General features: G+C 42.4%; 1 protein-coding gene across 5 annotated transcripts in view; it reads left to right on the forward strand.

Annotated features, from left to right (window-relative positions):
- IRAG1 (inositol 1,4,5-triphosphate receptor associated 1) overlaps window positions 1-22,408 on the forward strand; it is a 123,843-nt gene that overhangs the window by 65,830 nt on the left and 35,605 nt on the right. For 4 of the 5 annotated variants that reach the window (XM_055282422.2, XM_063641107.1, XM_063641106.1 and 1 more), the window contains 3 exons: window positions 524-1,141; window positions 3,247-3,325; window positions 19,497-19,620. In XM_055282422.2, the coding sequence (XP_055138397.1) occupies window positions 524-1,141; window positions 3,247-3,325; window positions 19,497-19,620 (821 nt within the window). The remainder of the gene's footprint in view (window positions 1-523; window positions 1,142-3,246; window positions 3,326-19,496; window positions 19,621-22,408) is intronic. The other variant, XM_055282425.2, reaches the window with a different exon arrangement.

Raw genomic sequence — 22,408 nt, forward strand, 5'->3', positions numbered from 1 at the left:
ACACTGCAGAATCTTAGACCTTCTGAGCAGGAAGACATCACCTTTGCAAGAATCACCCCATCCAATGATCCCTAACCTCTTTGGATCATGGAACTCTGAGAAATTGTTGAAAGCTGTGGATGTTTTTTTCCTAGAAAAATACCCCTCCACACACAGACATACACATACATAATTTCAGAGGGTTCACAGATCTGGGTCCCTAAGAGTTCCTTGCTAAGCAGCACCAAGGCTAGATCTGGGGCAACTGAGTTGGGGCCAAACCTTCCATTCAAGTTTCCTCAGCTCCGATCCCTTGGGAAATTCTTGGCTGGTTTTGAATTGCAGGTTCCATTTTCCTGTCTGTTTTACAAACCTCGGGCAGAAGCCCTCTCCTTCCACATCGTCCACTCATACCCCATACACACTTATACAAATGGGCCCTTTGGCAAGGTGTGTGGGGGCAGAGACTCCACAGCAGAAGTGGCCCCACCTGTTTCCCCTCAACCTGCCCCCCAGGGTTCCAGCTCTACCTTGTCTTTTTCAGAACGTCCCCAAAGGGCTAGCTGACAGGAAGCAGAATGACCAGAGGAAAGTGTCTCAGGGCAGGCTGGCTCCTCGTCCTCCTCCAGTTGAGAAGTCCAAAGAGATTGCAATAGAACAAAAGGAAAACTTCGATCCGCTCCGGTACCCCGAGACCACACCCAGAGGCCTAGCTCCTGTCACAAACAGCAGTGGGAAAATGGCCCTGAACAGCCCTCAGCCTGGCCCTGTGGAAAGCGAGCTGGGGAAGCAGCTCTTGAAAACAGGCTGGGAGGGCAGCCCTCTGCCGAGAAGTCCAACCCAGGATGCGGCAGGAGTGGCTCCCCCAGCCTCCCAGGGGAGAAGCCCAGCTGGAGAGCCAACGGGGCCCAAGGCTGGCTCCAAAGCTGAGCTTCCACCCACTGTGTCCCGGCCCCCGCTGCTGCGAGGGCTCTCCTGGGACAGTGGCCCTGAAGAACCTGGCCCCCGGCTGCAGAAAGTGCTTGCCAAGCTGCCACTGGCAGAGGAAGAAAAACGTTTTGCAGGCAAAGCCGGCAGCAAGCTGGCCAAGGCCCCTGGACTCAAAGACTTTCAGATACAAGTGCAGCCCGTGCGGATGCAGAAACTGACCAAGCTCCGAGAGGTGGGTTCCTGGGGGCCAGTTGGGCAGAGTGTGTACTCCAGGTACCCCCTGGGCTGAAGACCTCAGGGCTGAGTCTGGGCCCCTGGCCAAGGCAGCTCTGGCCTGGACTTGGGCTTTGTGGGGGCGTAAATTTTCCCACTCTGAGAAGTCAGGCCTATTTATGTGGCATCTCTTTCCTAAATACCAGTTTTAGGTGCTTTTTTATGCCAGTTACCAGGCAGAGCTCAGTCTAGAATCTAGTTGCCACACAAAGCCACGTCTCAGGGGAAGGCAGACGTGTGGAGGATCACGTGGGCCCCTCAGTCCTGGGCTGCTTTCCTCCTCCAACCGGAGTCAGTGGCTCATAAACAGGAATCCCTTGATGGAGTGCCCAGTCATGCCTAGGATTAGCTAGCAAGGGTGAAATAGTGATTTCCTTTGTGATGCCCCCAAGCCTTCCTTCCTGATGCCCGTTAACAAAGGCTTTAAGTCCATCTGCAAGTGTGACAGTTTCTCCACCCATGGTGAGTTTCTTCCAGTGCCCATGGTGTCCCCTCAGCTTCTGTTGGCCATCAAACCAGGCACAGCAGTCTCCTGTGGGGCTGCTACCCTATGCAGGGTATGATTGGGGGCATCCAGAGATAGAGACCAGATAACAGGACAAAGCAATCCTGACCAGTCCCATCTCCTCCAGAAGGCCCACTTGGAATACAAACCAAGGCACCTGGATTCCATAGAGTGAGGCCCAGCACCCTCAGAGCAGGATTCTCCTGGCTCCTCTACAGAGGGAAATGTGGGGCAGGGAAGAAAAGAAGGTGCCCGATAGCACTCAAGCACAAGTGAGGGGATTTCTGTGCTGGCAGGGACACATTCCAATGCTGGCCACTATCCTATTCAGAAACCTTCATGATGCTCTGAACTGGAGGCTCAGGGGAGCTGGGGCGTGACTGCTGATGTTAACATTTTACACACAAAACTCTTCCTAGTCAGAAAGACCCAACTAACTAGTGGATCAAACAGCACAGGGCCCAGAGGGGTTGCCACGGTCCCAGATCTCTAGCGGAAGTTGGAGCCAAGGGGCCGACAGCCAGGGATTTGCCTTCATGGGCCTCTGGTCATCAGAGCCTCCTCACTCCCTACACTCCCGCAGGTTTCACTCACCCAGAGAAGTTACAGGGAACCTGGAGGCCCCATGTCACTAACCACTACCCTGGCACCTGAGTGCCCAGCCCCTACCCAACTCCAGTGTGCTGAAGCTGACGGGCTGTGGGCCTCTGGCTTGCTAAGCAAATGGGTAAAGGGTCCTTGACCATGACTTCCACTTGGATCATGAGCACCCTCTGCTGGCCCCTTCCTTTCCTCCTTTCTCGGGGGACAAACCATTCCCAAGTGCCCTCTGCCACACAGCAGACTGAAGATCCATAAGTCACAAGGGCAAGGAGCTCTGCCAGGTGCCTCCACTCAGGGCCTTGGTCTGCTGCTAATTGGCTTAGAGCAGGTGTGAGCCCACTTGGGCCACATCCCATCTCTTCCCAGGCTCTGCCAGCTGAGGCCCCAAGCTAGCAATTCTCAGGCCTCACTTTTCTGGAGAGTTTAAAAACTCAAGAGGTGCCATAAAAGGCCATTGATGACCCGAGTGTGTGGGGCAATCACAGCTCCTGGAAGTGAGCAGTCACTGCCCGGAATGACAGGGCAGGAAGATCCAGCCAGACGTGAGATCGCCAAAGCTGTTTCCAGGAGCAGCGCCATACACACCCAGGGACCCTCCTGTCCCAGAGCCCTTAGTTCTGCCCCTGTGTGTCCTTTGCAAACCTTAGCCACAGTGAGGCCAAGCAATTCATTTACCCTGAAGCCCACAGACTTGTTTAAAAAGACCATGCCAAGGGTAGTCCCTGACCCATGGAATGTGGTGCTGACAGTGGCGTTTCAGGCACCTTCACGGACTGGGAGAGGAACTATTTCCTGGTGCTTCTCAGGCCTCACCATGCCATGCCTGCCCACCCACCTCTCAGGCTGCCCCGTTTTCCCACCTAAGATAGTGGTCGCAGAACCATAGACAGAGCCAAGAAAACAGCCCAGCCCAGTGTCATCATCTGAAATTGTTGTCTCTTTCTTTTACCACAAAGGAGCACATCCTGATGAGAAATCAGAACTTAGTGGGGCTCAAGCTTCCAGACCTTAGTGAAGCAGCTGAGCAGGAAAAAGGTAGGTGGGGTTGGGGCAGATGCTGTCTCAGCGAGTGCTGATTTGTCTGTGCCAGATCAAGGAAGGTGAATGTGTAAACACAAGACTCCCTGTGTCTTCCTCTGGAAACATTTGCAGGTGAATGAATGAATCTGATTGTGTGTTCTGTCCCCTCAGCACCTCCAAACTTGCCTCCTTCCAGCCAGCCCCCAGACCTTGCTGTCAGCCCTCCCTAAGCCCTGCTGGCATCTAGTGGGCCTGGAAGGGTGCCTCAGGCCTGAACTTTTGACAATTCCTTTTCCTCGTACACCCAGGAAGCTGCCCAAATTGAAGAGTTCCTCTTTTCAAGGCATCACGGCCATCTCTTATTTTCTAATCTGCCGTCACCACAAAGTCCATACACCAGCCCTGCCCTGCTGGGTAGCTGCAGGCCCCTTCCTCCAAGCCTCTGGTTCCCCGCCCACCTTCTACCAGAACCATCTTCTGAAAATGAGGCTTCAGCCCCCGCCCTGCCTCCCTCTCTGCACTCACCTCTGCCGATGTTCTCAGTAGGGTTCTGACCCCTCTAGATCTAGCTGGGCAGGCCCAGCCCTGCTCCCAGTGCCCCCAGCACCCTCCGTTGGCCCCATTCTCCAGCATGAGTATGTCGAGCCCCACCACGAGTTGGAACTGTAAGCCCTGCTACCACTCAGGTGACCCGGGCAAGCTATTCAACCTCCCTGGGCCTGATCCCCGCTGCATGTAATACCAGGCTAAGAACAGTACTTGCATTCTTAGGTGATTATGGAGATTAAAGCAGCTAATATCTATAAAGTACCTAAAACAATACCTGGTACATGACAGGTGTTATCTAGGTGTGAGCTATTATCATCCCTAGAGAAGAAGCCCCCAAGGGCAGGAGTGTGTGTATGTGTGTGTGTGTGTGTGTGTCCACTGCTTACAACAATGCCTGGCACTACTAGGGCCTGCATAGGTATTTGTTGAATGAACGAGTGAAATTGTATGAGATGTGGCAGGGGGCTAGGTGAACCTGTAATCCTAGCACTTTGGGAGGCAGGTGGCTTGCTTGAGCTGAGGACTTTGAGACCAGCCTGGGCAACATGATGAAGCCCCATCTGTACAAAAAATACAAAAATTACCTGGACATGGTGACACACACCTGTAGTCACAGCTACCCAGGAGGCTGAGGTGGGAGGATCACTTGAGCCTGGGAGGTCAAGGCTGCAGTGAACTGTGATCGTGCCACTGTACTCCAGGGTCTCGCTCTGGGGTACAGAGTGAGATCCTGTCTCAAAAGAAACATTTTTTAAAAGATGCGGCAGGAGCGTTGAGATAGGTACATGAAAATAATCTGTAACTGTAACCATAGTGCCATGAGGTGGGCAAAGAGGCATGGGCGAGTGGAGAGGAATGAGTGTTTCCAACAGGCCAGGCTCCTGGCTCTTCCCTCTTCCCAGAGCCTCTTCTCTGTGGCCACTCACCCTCTTGCCTCTGTGCCTCTGTTCCCGCAGCATCTCCCTCCTGCTGGGCTGTCGCCCTCCTCTCTGAATCATATGGTACCTGTTCCTTAAAGCAGTGGGTTAGTCCCACCAGCTCTGCAATCTTCCCTTTCTTGACTTTCTTTTGTATTTTACTCTATATAGTACTCCCTTTTTCAGAGGGGGTGAGGGACTATTTTTTATTGTAAATATATATAACATTCAACTTGCCATTTTAGCCATTTTTAAGTATACAGTTCAGTGGCAGTAAGTACATTCATATTATGCAACCATCACACTATCCATTTCTAGAACTTTTTCATCATCGCAAACTGAAGTGCCATACTCATTAAAACAATAATTCTTTATTCCCTCCCTCCCCAGCCCCTGGTGATCACCTTCTACTTTCTGTCTCTATGTATTTGACTCTTCTAGATCCCTCCTAGAAATGGAATCATACAGTATCTCTCCTTTTGTGTCGAGCTCATTTCAATTCATAAAACATCTTTAAGGTTCATCCACGTCACCTAGTCCTTTTAATTCAATCTTAATAAATCTCCCATAGCATTTTCCACAGTATAAACCACTTTGTACCTCTGATTTTATGTAATCTTCCCAGTCAGCTAAGAGGGGTTTCTTGCTCTTATAGTTGAGGAAACTGAGGCCCAAGGATCTCCTGACTCTGAATCTCATGGTTTGGCCATCTCATGAACAGTTTTAAAACTTTTTTTAAGCTGCACAACATTTCAGACAAGCTGATCTGTAGGAGGCCAGTGTGTTGGGGAGATACAAGTGGGGCTGCTCTGGTTGAAGGGGATAGAAGGGCTTGGATCCTGCATTTTCGGAGACTGTGGGCCTAAGGTACCTCCAGGGACCCAGGCTTCACAGAGCACCATTTGAAAATCCTTGCCCTGCTTCAAGCTGCTGGGGGCCAATCTCAGCATAAGAGCCCTGTGGATTCTTGTGTGAATGTGTCCAGGATGTCACTAACAATGGTGGAAACCCCTGGTCTGAACTATAGTAACTTACACCTACCTATTTATTCAGCATTAATAAGAAGGTTCCCAGAAGTAAAATTTCAAACAATATTTTATCCCAACGGCAAAATATTTTAAATAACCATCTTTAGAGGGATCTTTTGAAAATGCAGTATATACTTCTCTACTTATAACTTTAGATTTACTAAAGCATATTTAAAACACTGGAGAAAACACTTTAAAATTTCACCCACAACCCCATCAATTCTGAAAAACTAACAGTTTTTCTTCTTTGCAATATTTGCCCATATTTATAATGTTTTCACTTGATTTGATGAATAGATGTGGCTTCTTTTTTTTACTTGTTATTTGATACTCAGCAACTTCTCAGTTATGATTTAATGGGTGCATAATTTCTTTTGTATTGACATATCTATTGTTTTTTGAACTAGGATTAACAATGTTAGTATAAACAATTATGAACTGTTAGTTGTTTTTCTTTCTTCCTTTAAATTATTCCCTTGAGATAAATGTTCAGACATGAGAATCACAAGGTTAAAGAGTAGAAACATTTGCATTTTCCAAATTACTTACAATGAATAACACTACTGACAGACTGAATGGACATCTTTCTCTTACGTATTACCTGCACTGGTGTTTGCTTCTACTCCTTATTATTCAGAATATAGTCAGAATAATCAATAATTATCATTGTTTTAAGTTTATTATTATTAGTGTGAAATTTCATTATTATTTCAATTAATTTGCTAGGAAGCTGAAACTTAAAATGTTAAAATAGTCACTTTGTTTTCTTATTGGGTAATTAACTTCTTACTTCTTTGCCCGTGTATCCATTTGGGTCTGGGGTTTTTCATTGATTTGTTTGTTTTTTGTTGGTAATATATGTAAACTTGTTACATTATAGATATTAGCCCTTAATTGGCTTTCTTTCTTTTGGGGGGGCTGTATTTTAATATATTTTCATTCAATTTTTTTTTTGCTTTTTAATACATTTTGTGTTATTTTAGAGGAATTGTAAAGATTTTATATAATCATGTTTGCCTATCTTTCCCTTTGAGAAGTCTTCTATTATTTCAATCATCATAAAAATACTACTTCTCCCCAGCTGTAATAATAAATCTATTTTTTACTAGTTTATATTTATTTTGCTAATATCTCTGAAGTTTATTTTAATATATATGTATTTTAAAATTTAAGGTCTTGTTACCGCAATAATATTTTAATAGTGTTTTTATTTCTCTTGTGGCTTAGTCATATGTTACATTCTTTTTTACATATACACCAAAAACTAGTTCTGGGCTCCTGATTCTGTTTTATTGGTATCAATACTACACCATTTTAATTACTGCTGCCTTATAATATATTTTAGTGTGCAGTGGGGTTAGTTTTTCTTCATTGCTCTTCTTTTTCAGGATATTCATTGATATTCTAGATATAGCGATTCAGTGCAAAATAACAGAGCAACTGGACAACAAGTCAGGAGATTTGAGCTCATGTCCCAGTACAATTAACAGAGTCCTTAAATGTGTTCCTCAACCTCTGTGGGCCTCCATTCCCATTTGAAATATATACCATTTTGTATAACATTCTAATTGTGATTGCTATAAACCTACACATTGAATTCAGAAGAACTGTCCAAGTTTTGTTTGCTTTACAGTTTATAGACCTTTAAAGTACTTACTTTGCAGACACTTATTCTCATTCAGGCACATGGTTTGTTCCTCTATTAATTTACATATTTCCTTCTTTCTCCTCTAAAAGACTTAAGGTTCTTTGTATACATCTTCCGTATCTCTCACTGGGGTACAATCTATGTAGCTTATATTTTTGCTTAAGACTCTTTTTATATTAGATTTTCTAGCTAATAATTTGTGGCATAGGTGAATGGTGCTTGGTGTCATATGTGTTTCTTGCATAAAAAATATTGTTACCAAATGGTAGAGTGATTACTATAGTGATTAATCAGTGTGATTATTATTACTAGAGTGATTACTACGTGCCAGATACTATGCTAAGTACTTGATGATACCTAATGCTCACAACAGTCTTGGGAGGTGGCCTTATTACACTCACTTTACAAATAAGGAAATCGAGGCTTGGGGGAAGTTAAGGTTACGTGGTTGTTAATTGCTGAAGCCAGAAATGGAACCCAGATGTGTCTAACTTAAAACGCTCTTGACCATTTTGTAGAACACCTTTCTTTCTCAAATTCACAATCAAACCATCTGTGATATTTATTTTATCCAATTCGTCATTTATCTTAGTTGTATGCTTGTGTATTTCTCAGTGTGTATCTGTATATGTTTTATTACTTTAGCAACATTCTCTAATTCAATAATGGTGATAAGGAGAACATGTGCCTTGTTTCTCTTTTTAACTGAGTTGTTTTTTATATTTTTCTCTCAACATCATGTTGTATCTTGTTACTAAATAAAGGCACAATTTCAATTTTTATTTTATAGTTATAAACTAAAATATATAGGTAATATAAAATATTAAAATACAGAATTTATACTTTTTACTTAAGGAAATATTTTTCAAGTTTCAAAATATATGTTGACTTTTATTAAATGTGCTATGGATATCTACTGAAAAAATCATGTATTTTTAATAAATATTTCCCATATATAAAAATTATTTTCCATAGAAATAAACCCTTGTGGTGTGACAGTGAAACTCATTTGGTCATGGTTTATTTCTTTTATATATACTACTAAATTCTATATATCAGTATCTCTTTTAAAGTACTTTGCAACTTTCCTGCATTAGTTAAGATAACATCCAAGTTGCTGTAACATAGAGGCCCAAATGCAATAACGTATAGGAGACAGAAGATTGTTTCACTCTCAAGTAACAACTCCAAGGTGAACTGATCAGGTTAGCGGCAGGCTGTACTCCATATGATCATTTGGGGACCCTCACTCCTTCCCTGTTGTCATTTTGCCATGCCCTGAGGTGTTAGGCTTGATACAAGGTCGAAGCTGGATTATGGGCAAATCTGGGTTCTCATGTGAGGGAAGGACAGAGAATGGAAGCCCAAGCTTATTTTCTTAGCACAGGAGTTGCACATACCCCTTCAGCTCCCACTGCATGGGTGATAAGATGGTCACATGTGCATACCTAGCAGCAAGGGAAGCTGGGGAATGTGGTTGCTGGCAGGACAGCTGGCCATATGCCCAAACTAAACTCCATTTGCATGAAAGGCAGAGAAGACATGTTGGGGGATAACTAGGTGCTTCTGTCACATTGTCTTTTCTACAAAACAACATACTTTAGACAGTTTCTCATTTAAAGCATATGGAACTTTAAACATTTTTAACTGTTTTATAGTATTATGTAAGAAACACTGTATTATTTGGCCTATATCATTAATATTTATGTTATTTCCACTTTTTTTCTCTATTAAAAACACTGCTATAATGAATACTATCTTACATAGATCTTTATAGAAATCTGTTGTTTCCATGGGCTACTATTCTAGACTTGCAATTGATTGGTTAAAAGTATTTACTTTTAAATGTATATGTGCACACTGCCAGATTAGCTTACAAAAATTATACCAATTTAGACATCCACTACCTACAGCAAAACTTTATTATCCAATATTAATAGGGCATAAGATGGATCTCAGAAGTAAAATTATCAGGCAGATGAATTTGACTTCTATAAGCACCAAATTTTAAAAATAAAATTAACCATGGTCAGTGTCCAACAATATACACTCCCTCTCATTTTCTCTCAGTTCTAGGGTCTGGATGCTTAAGAGCTCAAACTTCATCACTTACCAGCTGCATAGCCTTGGTCAAGGTTCTAATTCTCTCCACGCTTCAGTTTGTTCATCTTTTAAAGGAGGTTAATAACAGTACCTACTTCACTAAGCTGCTATAATGTTTGCATGTGATACTGGTCTTTATTCCAGCAGGAACCTGGCATATATTATCATTTCTGTCATTTAGGTTGTAGAACTCTATCTTGCCAACCAAATGGGATATTCTTGTACACTGTGCTCCACAGTGCTAGAGATGTGGTGGGCAACCCTCTGGTTTAATGAATACTTGCAGACTTGTGACTTTCTTTTCTTATATTCTGAAAGCCCCATCAAAGAGCCCCATCCCCTCCCATACCCAGGATAAAAGGCTTTGGGAGCATTTTATGAGAGCTGGCTCAGATTGTATTTATAGGCACTAAATACAACTCTGCATATGAACTCATGGGGAAAAGTCCAGTCTCTTATGATGGTTGTTGGCTGTTCCTTTGAGAAATGGGAAAAGATACTTATCAGAACATTCTGGAGTCTGAAGAATTTTGGCTCTCCTTCAGTTTGTGAGGACTGGGAGGCTCATTTCTGTGCTGCATCTCGTCTTTCCAACAACCCAAACAGTTCCCTTCTCAGGAACTATATTCTATGCTGTTTTGATCTTTGATCATTTGCAGGTTATATTCAAGCCAAATATGTGAGACTGACTGTGGGCCATTTCTTAGGCTGTGTGCTGGGGATGCATTAAGTGAAAAGGGTTCAGGCCCCACCATCAGGGAGAAGGCCTTGTCCCAGCCACCATTATCAGTCCCCTTGGCTGTCTCAACAGCCTGCAACCTGGTCCCCTCTCCCTGCACTCCCAACCCCCAACCCAGCTCACACCATGGCCAACGCAGCAGCCACAGGGATCTCTAGAAGGCAAATCTGTTTCAGCATCTTCAGAGGCTTCATTCTGCTCTTAGGAAGAGCATTTGAATCCTCAGTAGAACCTACAAGGCCCTGGATAGTTAACCCCACCTACTTCCCCAGCATATTCTAGGGCCACACTCACTCTCACTCACAATATTTTGGCCTGCCTTCGCAGCTCATTCTTTCCTCTTCTTACGCATGGCGCATTCTGTCTTCTGCATGGAATGTTCTTCCTCTCTCCCTCTTTGCCTAATGAACTCCCACTCAATCTTTAGATATCTGCTCATGTCACTTTTCTTGGGAAGGGTTTGCTGGTACCTTCAGATCCCTTCTCCTTTGTAAAATCTCTCAGTGTGAAATTGTTTGGATGTTTCTCTGATTAATCTCTGTCTCCCTGGATAATGAGCTCCAGAGGATGTGGCATGTCAGTTTTGCTTAGCATTGTGTCCTTAGCTCCCAGCTCATTGCCAGGGACATAGTAAACACTCAATAAACATTAAATAAATGTATGAACGAATAAGCTCACCTTAACTGTCTAGGAGAGGAAACATAAGAATAGACAAAGTCACTATGATAATTTATGATAAAACTTTAACAGGCCATAAAGTACCTGGGAACAAAGAGGAAGAAGCAGCTAGCTCAGTGGGGTTGAGTCAGGGAAGGTTTTCAGGAGGAGCCACCTTGAGCTGGGGAAGAGAAAGTTATCCCAAGCAGAGGGACAGCAGAAGCAAAAGCATGTAGGCATCTTCTAGTGCTTGGCACACTTCAGGAACAGAAGGAATGTCATGTGAACTAAGTGTGAGCTACATGTCCCAGAGAGATGGGCAACAGGGTGGGAGCAGTGGGCTGAGACCAGGGAAAGTGAAGGCTTTGAAGGCCAATTAATGAGTTTGAATTCCATTTAGGACACTTTGGAAAGTCAGAGAAGCCTGCAGGTAAGGAAGCATCAGGATCAAATCTATATTTTAGAATAATTCTTCTGGACAGATTGTGAGAGCTGGCCTGAAACAGGAGAGGCTAGAGACAGGGAGACACCAGGTAAAAGGATAGGGAAATAGCCTGGTGAGAGATGATGAGGTGGTAGTGAATGTGGACAGGACAGTTTGACAGCTATTGGAGATCAGCTTGTCAGGACTTGATGAGGAGATGGAGTTGAGAGGCAGACCAGGAATACCACCAGGTACCTGTCTGCATGGCTGTGAGGGTGATGAATTGTGAGACAGGAGGAGGAGTTTGCTTGAGAAGGAAGACAGTGAATTTGAGTTTGGACATGTCAAATGCCCATAGAAAGCAGCTTGAATGCAACAGACAAACCTGGTTTTGCATTCTGGCTCTACTGCTGATAAGCTGGACCCCAGTAAATCACTTTAACTCAGCTGAGCTTCAGTTTCTCCAGAAAATGCATTTCATAATACATTCTTTGTACTTTTAGAAACCAATTTCTCTTCTTTGGAGGAAGCAATTATCAAAATTCAGCAGGTCCTACAGTTTCACTTCAAGTTCAATTAAATTCTAATACTTTTAATTTCAAAAAAGCATATCTAGTATAATCTCCCTCTTTTTCCCTTGCTCCTTCTGTATTTGTGGGGAAGGAGGTGTTTAAGCTATTTTTTATTTGCAGTACTATTGTAAGAAATGACAAAGTGTATCTACTGCATAGTTGATGTTCAGTAAATGGTGGCTTTTGAAATGATTTTTATTCTCCTTATCCAGGTGGCAATGTCTAGGAGGTAGTTGGCTAACTGGACCTGGATTTTGAGGGACACGTAGGCTAAGGCAGAGAAGTACATCGAATGGACAGTCCTTCCAAAACCCCCAGTCTAGACTCAGAGCCTCAGGTCTTGGGCAGGAAAGAGGCCTCCCTGAGAAGAAAGAGGTAAAAAAAGTTTATCCCCAACTAGCAGCTTTGACTTTTGGGAACCACCCTGGGACTCAGAGCATCTTTAACCAAAGCTCCAAAAGTAATGTTTCCAAGTCCCTGACATGGCCAGAAACAAATATTTTCATTGGAATGATCTAGTACTGGGAGATATATTTGAAAATAATTTTATTACTTTTTGTTGAAAGTGGCTTATGTTCATATCTAAAAATTCAACCAATAGTGAAAAATACAAGAAAGAAAGTAAAAATAGCTTACACTAAACACCTCCTTCCCCACAAATACAGAAGGAGGAAGGGAAAAAGAGGGAGATTATACTAGATGTACTTTTTTGAAATTAAAAGTATTAGAACTTAATTGAACATGAAGTAAAACTATAAGACTTGCTGAATTTTGGTAACTGCTTCCTCCAAAGAAGAGAAATTGGTTTCTAAAAGTATAAAAAATGTATTATGAAATGCATAAAGGGTTTGGAGTTACTGATGTAGTTTTTTTTTTTTTTTGCTTTGGTATGAGTTTTAATTCAATTTTTATAAATAATCATGTCCATAGTACAAAATTCAAAAAGTACAAAATGAGACAGGAAAAAGTAAGTCTCATTACATCTCTATCCCCCAGTAACAGAGGCAACCACTGTCACTATGTTTTAGTGTAACTTCTAGATATATTCCAAGCATTTCCAAATATAGGCATATATGTAAAAGTGGATTTTTCTTTTTTTTGAGATGGAGTCTCGCTGTCACCCAGACTGGAGTGTAGTGGCGCGATCTCAGCTCACTGCAAGCTCCACCTCCCGGATTCACGCCGTTCTCCTGCCTCAGCCAGGACTACAGGCGCCCGCCACCACGCTGGGCTAATTTTTTGTATTTTTAGTAGAGATGGGGTTTCACCGTGTTAGCCAGGATGGTCTCGATGTCCTGACCTCGTGATCCGCCCACCTCGGCCTCCCAAAGGGCTGGGATTACAGGCGTGAGCCACCGCGCCCGGCCAAAAGTGGATTTTTTTTAACATAAATGATAGTATATTATACAAGGTGTTCCAAACCTTGCTTTTTTCACTTAGTAATATACTTTTTTTATTATTATTATACTTTAAGTTCTAAGGTACATGTGCACAACGTGCAGGTTTGTTACATATGTATACATGTGCCATGTTGGTGTGCGGCACCCATTAACTCATCATTTACATTAGATATATCTCCTAATGCTATCCCTCCCCCATCCCCTGGACCCCACGACAGGCCCCAGTGTGTGATGTTCCACTTCCTGTGTCCAAGTGTTCTCATTGTTCAATTCCCACCTATGAGTGAGAACATGCGGTGTTTGGTTTTTTTGTCCCTGCGGTTGTTTGCTGAGAATGATGGTTTCCAGCTTCATCCATGTCCCTACAAAGGACATGAACTCATCCTTTTTATGGCTGCATAGTATTCCATGGTGTATATGTGCCACATTTTCTTAATCCGGTCTATCATTGATGGACATTTGGGTTGGTTCCAAGTCTTTGCTATTGTGAATAGTGCTGCAATAAACATATGTGTGCAGGTGTCTTTATAACAGCATGATTTATAATCCTTTGGGTATATACCCAGTAATGGGATGGCTGGGTCAAATGGTATTTCTAGTTCTAGATCCTTGAGGAATCGCCACACTGTCTTCCACAATGGTTGAACTAGTTTATAGTCCCACCAACAGTGTAAAAGTGTTCCTATTTCTCCACATCCTCTCCAGCACCTGTTGTTTCCTGACTTTTTAATGATCGCCATTCTAACTGGTGTGAGATGGTATCTCATTGTGGTTTTGATTTGCATTTCTCTGATGGCCAGTGATAATGAGCATTTTTCCATGTGTCTGTTGGCTGCATAAATGTCTTCTTTTGAGAAGTGTCTGTTCATATCCTTTGCCCACTTTTTGATGGGGTTGTTTGTTTTTTTCTTGTAAATTTGTTTGAGTTCTTTGTAGATTCTGGATATTAGCCCTTTGTCAGATGGATAGATTGCAAAAATTTTCTCCCACTCTGTAGGTTGCCTGTTCACTCTGATGGTAGTTTCTTTTGCTGTGCAGAAGCTCTTTAATTAGATCCCATTTGTCAATTTTGGCTTTTGTTGCCATTGCTTTTGGTGTTTTAGACATGAGGTCCTTGCCCATGCCTATGTCCTGAATGGCATTGCCTAGGTTTTCTTCTAGGGTTTTTATGGTTTTAGGTCTAACATTTAAGTCCTTAATCGATCTTGAATTAATTTTTGTATAAGGTATAAGGAAGGCATCCAGTTTCAGCTTTCTACATATGGCTAGCCAGTTTTCCCAGCGCCATTTATTAAATAGGGAATCCTTATCCCATTGCTTGTTTTTGTCAGGTTTGTCAAAGATCAGATGGTTGTAGATGTGTGGTATTATTTCTGAGGGCTCTGTTCTGTTCCATTGATCTATATCTCTGTTTTGGTACCAGTACCATGCTGTTTTGTTTACTGTAGCCTTGTAGTATAGTTTGAAGTCAGGTAGTGTGATGCCTCCAGCTTTGTTCTTTTGGCTTAGGATTGTCTTGGCAATGCAGGCTCTTTTTCAGTTCCATATGAACTTTAAAGTAGTTTTTTCCAATTCTGTGAAGAAAGTCATTGGTAGCTTGATAGGGATGGCATTAAATCTATAAATTATGAGGTAGTTTTTTTGCATTATAGGTTTTAAATTTAATCTAAACTTTGGACCTGGCATTTGTTTTAATCAGGTATGGTATGACACAGAGACCTGCAAATGATTCTCATGAAGGAACAGGTTTATACTCACAGATCCCTAATAGCAGGATGCGTGGCACATCATACAGAGCCCCTTGGGGAAGGACCAGGGTGGGTCAGAAGGCAGAAGTGGTGAGGGGAGAGACGGCCCCAAGCCTTTACTGGGGTTTTCTTGGAAAGGAAAGGTAGAGGCAGGGTAGGTACCCTGAGTATGTTTAGGGTTGGCTAGTTTGAATAATTTTGGCAGGCCCTAAGCTATAGGGTGGCCCCTAGTTGTCAGGTACTGGCCCTGGGGCGATTTAGGGGGAGTATTGGCTTGGTTTGTGAGAATTTGATAAAGGCAATGTTTACAGGTGTGGGTTCTGGATTGGCTGGTTTGTATTTCAAAGACACACTTGAAGGAGAGTTGTTTCTAGGAATTAGCTAGCCTTGAGAGGGGCTGTCTCTCCAGGATTAAGGCACCAAGTGACAGAACATCAAGAATACAGAAGATAAGAACATTTAGTCACTACAATGGTACCTACTGACTTCCTGCAGGAAAAGGTGAGAATGGCCGAATATCTTCCCACCTTCACGTTTCTTCCTACATTTCCATTTCTACCTCTACACATCTTGAATTCTTCTTTGTACATCGTTAAGGTTATAACATTTACATTCCATATTCTGTAACCATGGTTTCCACAGTTATTTACCCTTAGACTTAAATGTAAAAGGATTTCATGTTCACCACTGGTCCCTTTCCCAAATTTATTCTGATTTGTGTCTTGTTTAGCTGGATTTTGTTTTCCAACAATTTTTCTGAAAGAGTTCAGAGGTGCTGTGTTCCCCGAGTTCTATCATGTTTGAAAATTTTGTCTTATTCTTGAAGGACAGCTTGCGTGGTTACAAAATTCTTGGTTGACTGTTTTCCTTGGAACTGCGTAGATGTTGCTCCACTGTATTTAAAGTTATGGAGAAGGCTAGGACCAGCTGATTTCCAGCACCTCTTAATCTTCACTTTCCCATGTAGATGTCTGGTTTTATTTTGTTTTGTATGAAGCACTTAAATATATTTTTTAACATGATGTGGTCTGTCAACCTGAAGGGTTCAACTTTCCCCTCAAGTGAAGAATATTTTTCTTCTGTTATATCTTTGAATATGTCCTTTGTTCCATTTGTTTTGTTCACTACTTTGGAGACAACATAATGCATAGATTGGTCATCAGAGTCTCAACTCCAGGTCCATTATTTTATCTCTATATATTTCAATCTTTCTTTCCTTCTTTGCATTCCTTATGATTACTCAATCTCTACCACCCTCCTCTAATTCAGTTTGAAGGTATATCTGCTTTATTCCTTCATTTTTCCAATAAATTGGTTCGTTGTATATTTCCCAATTTCTTGATTAGTCCTTTTATTTTGGTCTTTGTTTCCTTAAATAGCCATCATCTTCCATCTTTGCATGATCTTCTCATCCCAACTCTAATTTCTTAATTTTTTTTCAGGTTCTTATTTTTTCTAGAGTCAAAGTATTTATGGTATATATTTTGCACAGAAGCGTACTTTTGCATTTTTTTGTGTGTTTCTTGCAACTATGTTTCCATCCTGACATCTGTCTCTTGCACGTTTCCCTTTTCCTTCCTTTCTACCTTCCTTCCTCTTTTGTCTATAGTATTTTTGTATAGTTGCCATGCCATCTGTTTTCCTTTTATTTCTTTCTGATTTGTATATTTCTACCTTGATTCCCTTTCCCTAGATATATTGTATTGTAGGTTAGTTTTTGTTGACTCCTTCCTACCTTAGCTGGGATCTTTTTGCCTTCCCTTTGGTGCTTTAGTTGAGGATTGTATATTTTGTGTTTGTTTTGTTACTGCTTGGGTGGTGGGGAAAAGGAGAAGTTAAGATAGAGCTGTTTGTAGAATTGGTTTCTGCTCTTTTTCCTTAACTCTGTTCATAGTCCAAAACATGAGTTTGTTATACCAAATCAGGGGCATATCTTATTCCTTTGGAGGTGGTTAGTAGTGGGTTTCTGGTTGTTTCACCAATTTAGGTTGGAATTGTAGAGACAAGCTGCCCATAGGTTTATTTTCCAGACTTGACCCAATGCTTCCCAACAGCTACTCCTCTGCTAGGAAAGGAAGGAAAAAAAGAAAAATCCAAGGAGTTTAGCCACTGTTTTTCAGGAGTTGGGGGAGAACATTGTGGTTGGGGCTTTCCATGTGTCTCCTGCCATTCACTCCTTCAGAGGGATGTGTTTTATTTACTTTATCGTTAGTCTTCCTTCCTTGTAAATCCCTTCATATCATTCAAGAAAATCCACTCTGTGCTCTGTGTGATCATTCTGCCTTTCCTCTCTTCTTCTCATCAGTAAGAAAAGCAAAATGGCAGGCAGCCCAGGCAGTTTTTTCTCTCTTCAAAATTCTGGTAAGATGGAATGGAGAACCTTCTATTCTAGGGAAACTTTCTGAATCTCCTCTGACAACTGCCTACTTGCCCCCTCCATCCCTTTCCGTCTCTATTCTGTGGTATTAAACTCTTTGTAAGAATTTTTTCTCTCCCATCTTCCTTTCAGTACTGATTCTTTGGAGAAGAAGAAAGGGTTATCATGGGTGGAAGCTCTACATTTATTCCTAGTAATTTTTATTCTTTCTCTAGTCACTATTTTTAAAGACTATTGCCTTTTCTTGTATCTTAGAGTTTCTTGTGTATTTTTTTATTTGTTCTGAAATTTTTTGTTGTTAATTTGGTTGAATTAAGGAGGAAGGTGGTTGGTTCCTAGAATCCACCAATTCTGGCATTACTCTTCAAGCACCATTTTGGGAAACTTTTCTAGGCAAAAACCCTGGTATGGATTTCACTTGATTATTAGACCTCATATGTTTCAATCATCCTATAGGTATCTCAGGAGCTTGCTACTCAGTTGACTCTCTGTTGAGTGTGGTAGGGATACATACATAAAGGTAGAATGATGCCAGGGGTGCCACAAGGTTTACCACAGGAACCTTGTCAGAGAGCTGTAAATGCCAGGACAGAACCAGAGAGGTAACAGGTAGCTAAGAGAACTTCTAGCTGAATCTCATATCCAAAGAAGAATTGCTGACTCACCCATCTCTAACAGATGATCCTCCAGCTTACTTGGATACCTTGAATACCAAGGAATCCATGCCTACCATTCTCTTATTGGCAAGCTCAAAGTATTTAAGCATATTTTATCTTGAGCCAAACTAGATAGCCTCTTGTCTCTTCATGGTCTCCTTTGGTGAGACTTCTTTCTATTCACATGATTCCCAGTCTTAACTCTTCAGGTGGCTACAACTATGCCTATAGTCCTGGTCTCTAGCCTAGCCTAGGATCCTGGAAAATGATTGAGCAGATTGGAAAGCTACCAGGTTAAAATCCATGAGAAAGAGTAAAACGGATAAATATGAAGTTCTGCATGCAAATGGAAAGTAACCATTATACAGGATGAGGATACCTGATTTGGGTCAACTAAAGAGGTTGAGAGTTTTTGCTTAATGCTAAGTGTACTGTAAGCCTGTAGTCAGGCACACAAAATCTATGCTGCATGAATAACAAACATCAATGCCAGGGACATTTACCAAAGTCCTCCTGTGCTAAGAGCTTGTTAGAGAACATCTGCGCCTCTGTAACAGCAACAAACCAGAATGCGTGCAGGAATGGGATGGTATCTAGAGACCATGGGCCACAGGGGACCACAGTGAGCTGTTGGAAAAATGGAGCTAGAGTCTGGAGAAGAGAAGCTTTAGAGAGGCACAAGAGCTGTTTTCAAACAGGAGAAAGATTTATAGAAAAGAGAATACCCTGTTCATTCTTTCTTCAAAGCACAGACCCAAGATAGTTTTAGAAGGTTAAAAAACAAAAAGCTGTTCATTGTCTCTGTTGACTAGGAGGCATTTATGTTTCTGAGATCTGTAAAAGATCTAGCAGCCTTAGGTTTACTCTGGAAAATCTCTTATCTATGGGGTACGGAATCAGATGCTAATTTCTAAGTAGGATACATAATATAGCATATTTTAATTTATCCGAGGAGGAATAATTGAACAACAGGTCTCCTGAGAAGCCTGCCAAGGAGCAGGTTTTTTTCCCAAGAATTATAGCCAAAGAGCCAACCAGCTTCCGATTGCCAGCTTAATACTGTGGGAAGCAAAGGGAAGAACATAACATTTGAAGCAGGTAGACCTTGAAGTCTGGCCATGCCATTTGCTAGTTCTGTAATCTTGAGCAAGTGACTTAACCTTGCTGAGCCTTGGCTTATCCACACGTAAAATGGGATGACTAAGTTCTAGCTCATTGTGAGAATAATGTAAGATAACAATTAAAAAGCCCTTAACATAGAACTAGATACTTATAAATGTCAAAGCTCTTCCTTGCCCCCTGAAGCTAGCTGCCAACAGTACTACTGTTATTTCAGAGACGCTTTATAAGTAAGCATTTTTTTTTCAGGGCTTCCTTCTGAACTCTCCCCAGCTATTGAGGAAGAAGAGTCAAAGAGTGGCTTAGATGTCATGCCTAATATTTCTGATGTGCTGCTGCGCAAACTGCGGGTCCACAAGAGTCTCCCTGGAAGGTAAAATCAGGATGTGGGTTACAGAAGACCCTGTACCGAGTGGCCCCTGCGTTGGATTCTAGGTAGGGCACAGAGGAACACCAGTCTTAATTCTTGAACCCAGAAGGGCCGAATTGTCTAGATAGGGATAATGCATTCAAAACAAAAAGAATAATGAAAGGCCAGGCTGGGTGTTTTCAACTCAAAGACCAGGTGGGGTTCTTAGGTGAGCATAGTTCATGAAGGCATAAGGGTCACCAGAAGCTCACGGCAGCAGAGAATGGGCTTTGAGCCAGGAGACCTGGGTTTCAATCCCAGATGCACCATTTACCCATGACTAGTTAAGTTTTCAAATTTTTTTGTAGAGATAGGGTCTTGCTATGTTGGCCAAGATAATCTTGAACTCCTGGCCTCAAGTGATCCTTCTACCTCAGCCTCCCAAAGCACAAATAACATTTAAGTAACCAAATGAATGATTTGAAAGAGTAAAGTTGGTAGAAAGACCATAAAATAGGGCACATCTAGAGAATGACATGAGAGTGGGGCATTGGGTAGGAGGTCAAGTTTGTGATAAAGTAATAATTTGGGACATGCAAATGACAAATGACAAAAAGCCACTCATGCAAGGGTTTTGGTAAGATTTACAGAGGAAAAAAAATCATAATTTTAACAAACAGTGCTGGGACAACTGGATAGCCACATACAAAAGAGTGAAATTGGACCCCTACCTCACACAAAACACACAAATTAACTCATAATGGATCATAGACCTAAATGTCAGAGAGAACACTGTAAGACTCTTCAAAGAAAAAATATAAGTAAGTCTTCATGTCTTTGGGTTTTTTAGATACGGCACCAAAAACACAAGAGACAAGATTTTAAAAATAAATAGTACTTCCTCAAAATAAAAACTTCTGTGCTGCAAACAATGTCAAGAAAGTGAAAGAAAGGCAACCCACAGAATGTAATATTTGCAAATCACTTATCTGAAAAGGAACTTGTTTCTAGAGCGTATAAAGAAGTCTTACAACTCAATAAAAAGATAAATAACCAATTTTTCAAAATGGGGAAAGGATTTAAATAGACATTTCTTCAGAGAAGATATACAAATGGTCACAACTTTTAGAGGCTCACAGCTCTGCCCCCGGGTACCTATGCCCATTTATAAGGCACAATTATCTGCATCAGACACCAGACATGCCTAAATCATGCTTCTCTGAGTCCTCAGAGTTTCCCCCCAGACCCCCACTTTTTTTTTAAGGTGGGTATGTTCTAACTGGGTGTGGTGGCTCACACACCTGTAATCCCAGCACTTTGTAGGCTCAAGGCAAGAGGATCACTTGAGGCCAAGAGTTTAAGACCAGCCTGGACAACAGAGTGAAACTCTGTTTCTACAAAAATAAAAAAATAAAATTAACCAGGTATAGTGGCATGCACCCATAGTCCCAGCTACTCTGGTGGCTGAGGCAGGAGGATTGCTTCAACCCAGGAGTTCAAGGCTGCAGTAAGCCACCTCTGCAGTGATCCTGCCACTGCACTCCAGCCTGGGCAGCAGAGCGAGACCCTGTCCCCAAAAATAAATAAATAAAATAAAAATAAGGTGGGTGTGTTCTATAGCAAAAAAGCAAAATGTGAGCCATTGAAATAGAAAAATGTTTGGTTTATAATTTATGAAAATATGTACATTTCGCATAATATCCCAACAAACCCAGGAATCAGAAACAAACTTGGCAAGTTTTGCCAAATCATTTAAATCATATGTATGTTAAGGCAAGGGCCTGATGGGTGGGGCTGTGACAAGGACTGTAAGTGTCAAACATCCCTGCAGCTGTTTGTCCCGTGTTCTGGACTTTGCTGACTTCATGGCCATGGGGTCTTATCACCTCATCCTGACAGGAAGGCACTCATATCATTCCTTAGGGGTGAGAACCAGCCCCCTGCAGAGATGGCTGACCCCTACCTTTGCTCCTGGGGTCCCTTCACACCCGTTCAAGAGAGGAAGCTGTGTTTCCTGAGAAGCTTATCGATGGCATGCTCTGTTGCCAAGTTCTGTGACACTGGTAGGATCCCTCCCAGGCCTCCCCGCCCCAGCACAGGAAAGGGCCTGTGCATTATTTACATTGTCTGGGCTTCAGATGGGGCCAGCTTTAGTTACCAGCAAGAGCAGCAGCAGCAGCAGCATCGAGTGGACGTGCAGAAGCAGGGGCTGCCTATGAGAGCCCTGGCTGTGGGAACGCCACAGACGAGGAGCTGCTCAAAAGGATGCCTCTGTGTCGGCTGGGGCTTTCCTGCCACTCTGTGATTCTAGCCATCAGAAGTTCTTACTGTGGAGAAGAACCCTGGTCACTCTCTCCTACCATTTATTCTCTGGCCCGCATGCACCTTTGTCACAGCCCTCAGAGACAGAGGAGGGTGAGGCTTTGCAGACCTGGGTGGATATCCACAGAACAATTATAATGGCAACTTAGATGTGTATGAGTTATAAAGTCCTTATCACATGCATTTTCTTATTTCTCACAGCAAGGCTATGAGTTCAAGGTCACATTTCCTGAGAGCCCACTGAGTGTGGATGCCATGTATTTATGCATACAAACACATATACATACATACATGAGTACATATAGTGCTTATAATACCTCTGCAAGGTAGGTGATATGATTCCCATTTTGCAGATGAGCAAGCCAGGGCTTAGAGAGATTAAATAACTTGTCCAAAGTCACAGAGATAGTCGTGGCACCGTAAGAGTCAGTATCTCACAGGTGACAGAGCACAGGCAAGGGGACATTGCATCTTTTCCTTCTCACCAACA

Source organism: Symphalangus syndactylus, chromosome 6, assembly GCF_028878055.3.
Source record: "Symphalangus syndactylus isolate Jambi chromosome 6, NHGRI_mSymSyn1-v2.1_pri, whole genome shotgun sequence".
NCBI lineage: Eukaryota > Metazoa > Chordata > Mammalia > Primates > Hylobatidae > Symphalangus > Symphalangus syndactylus.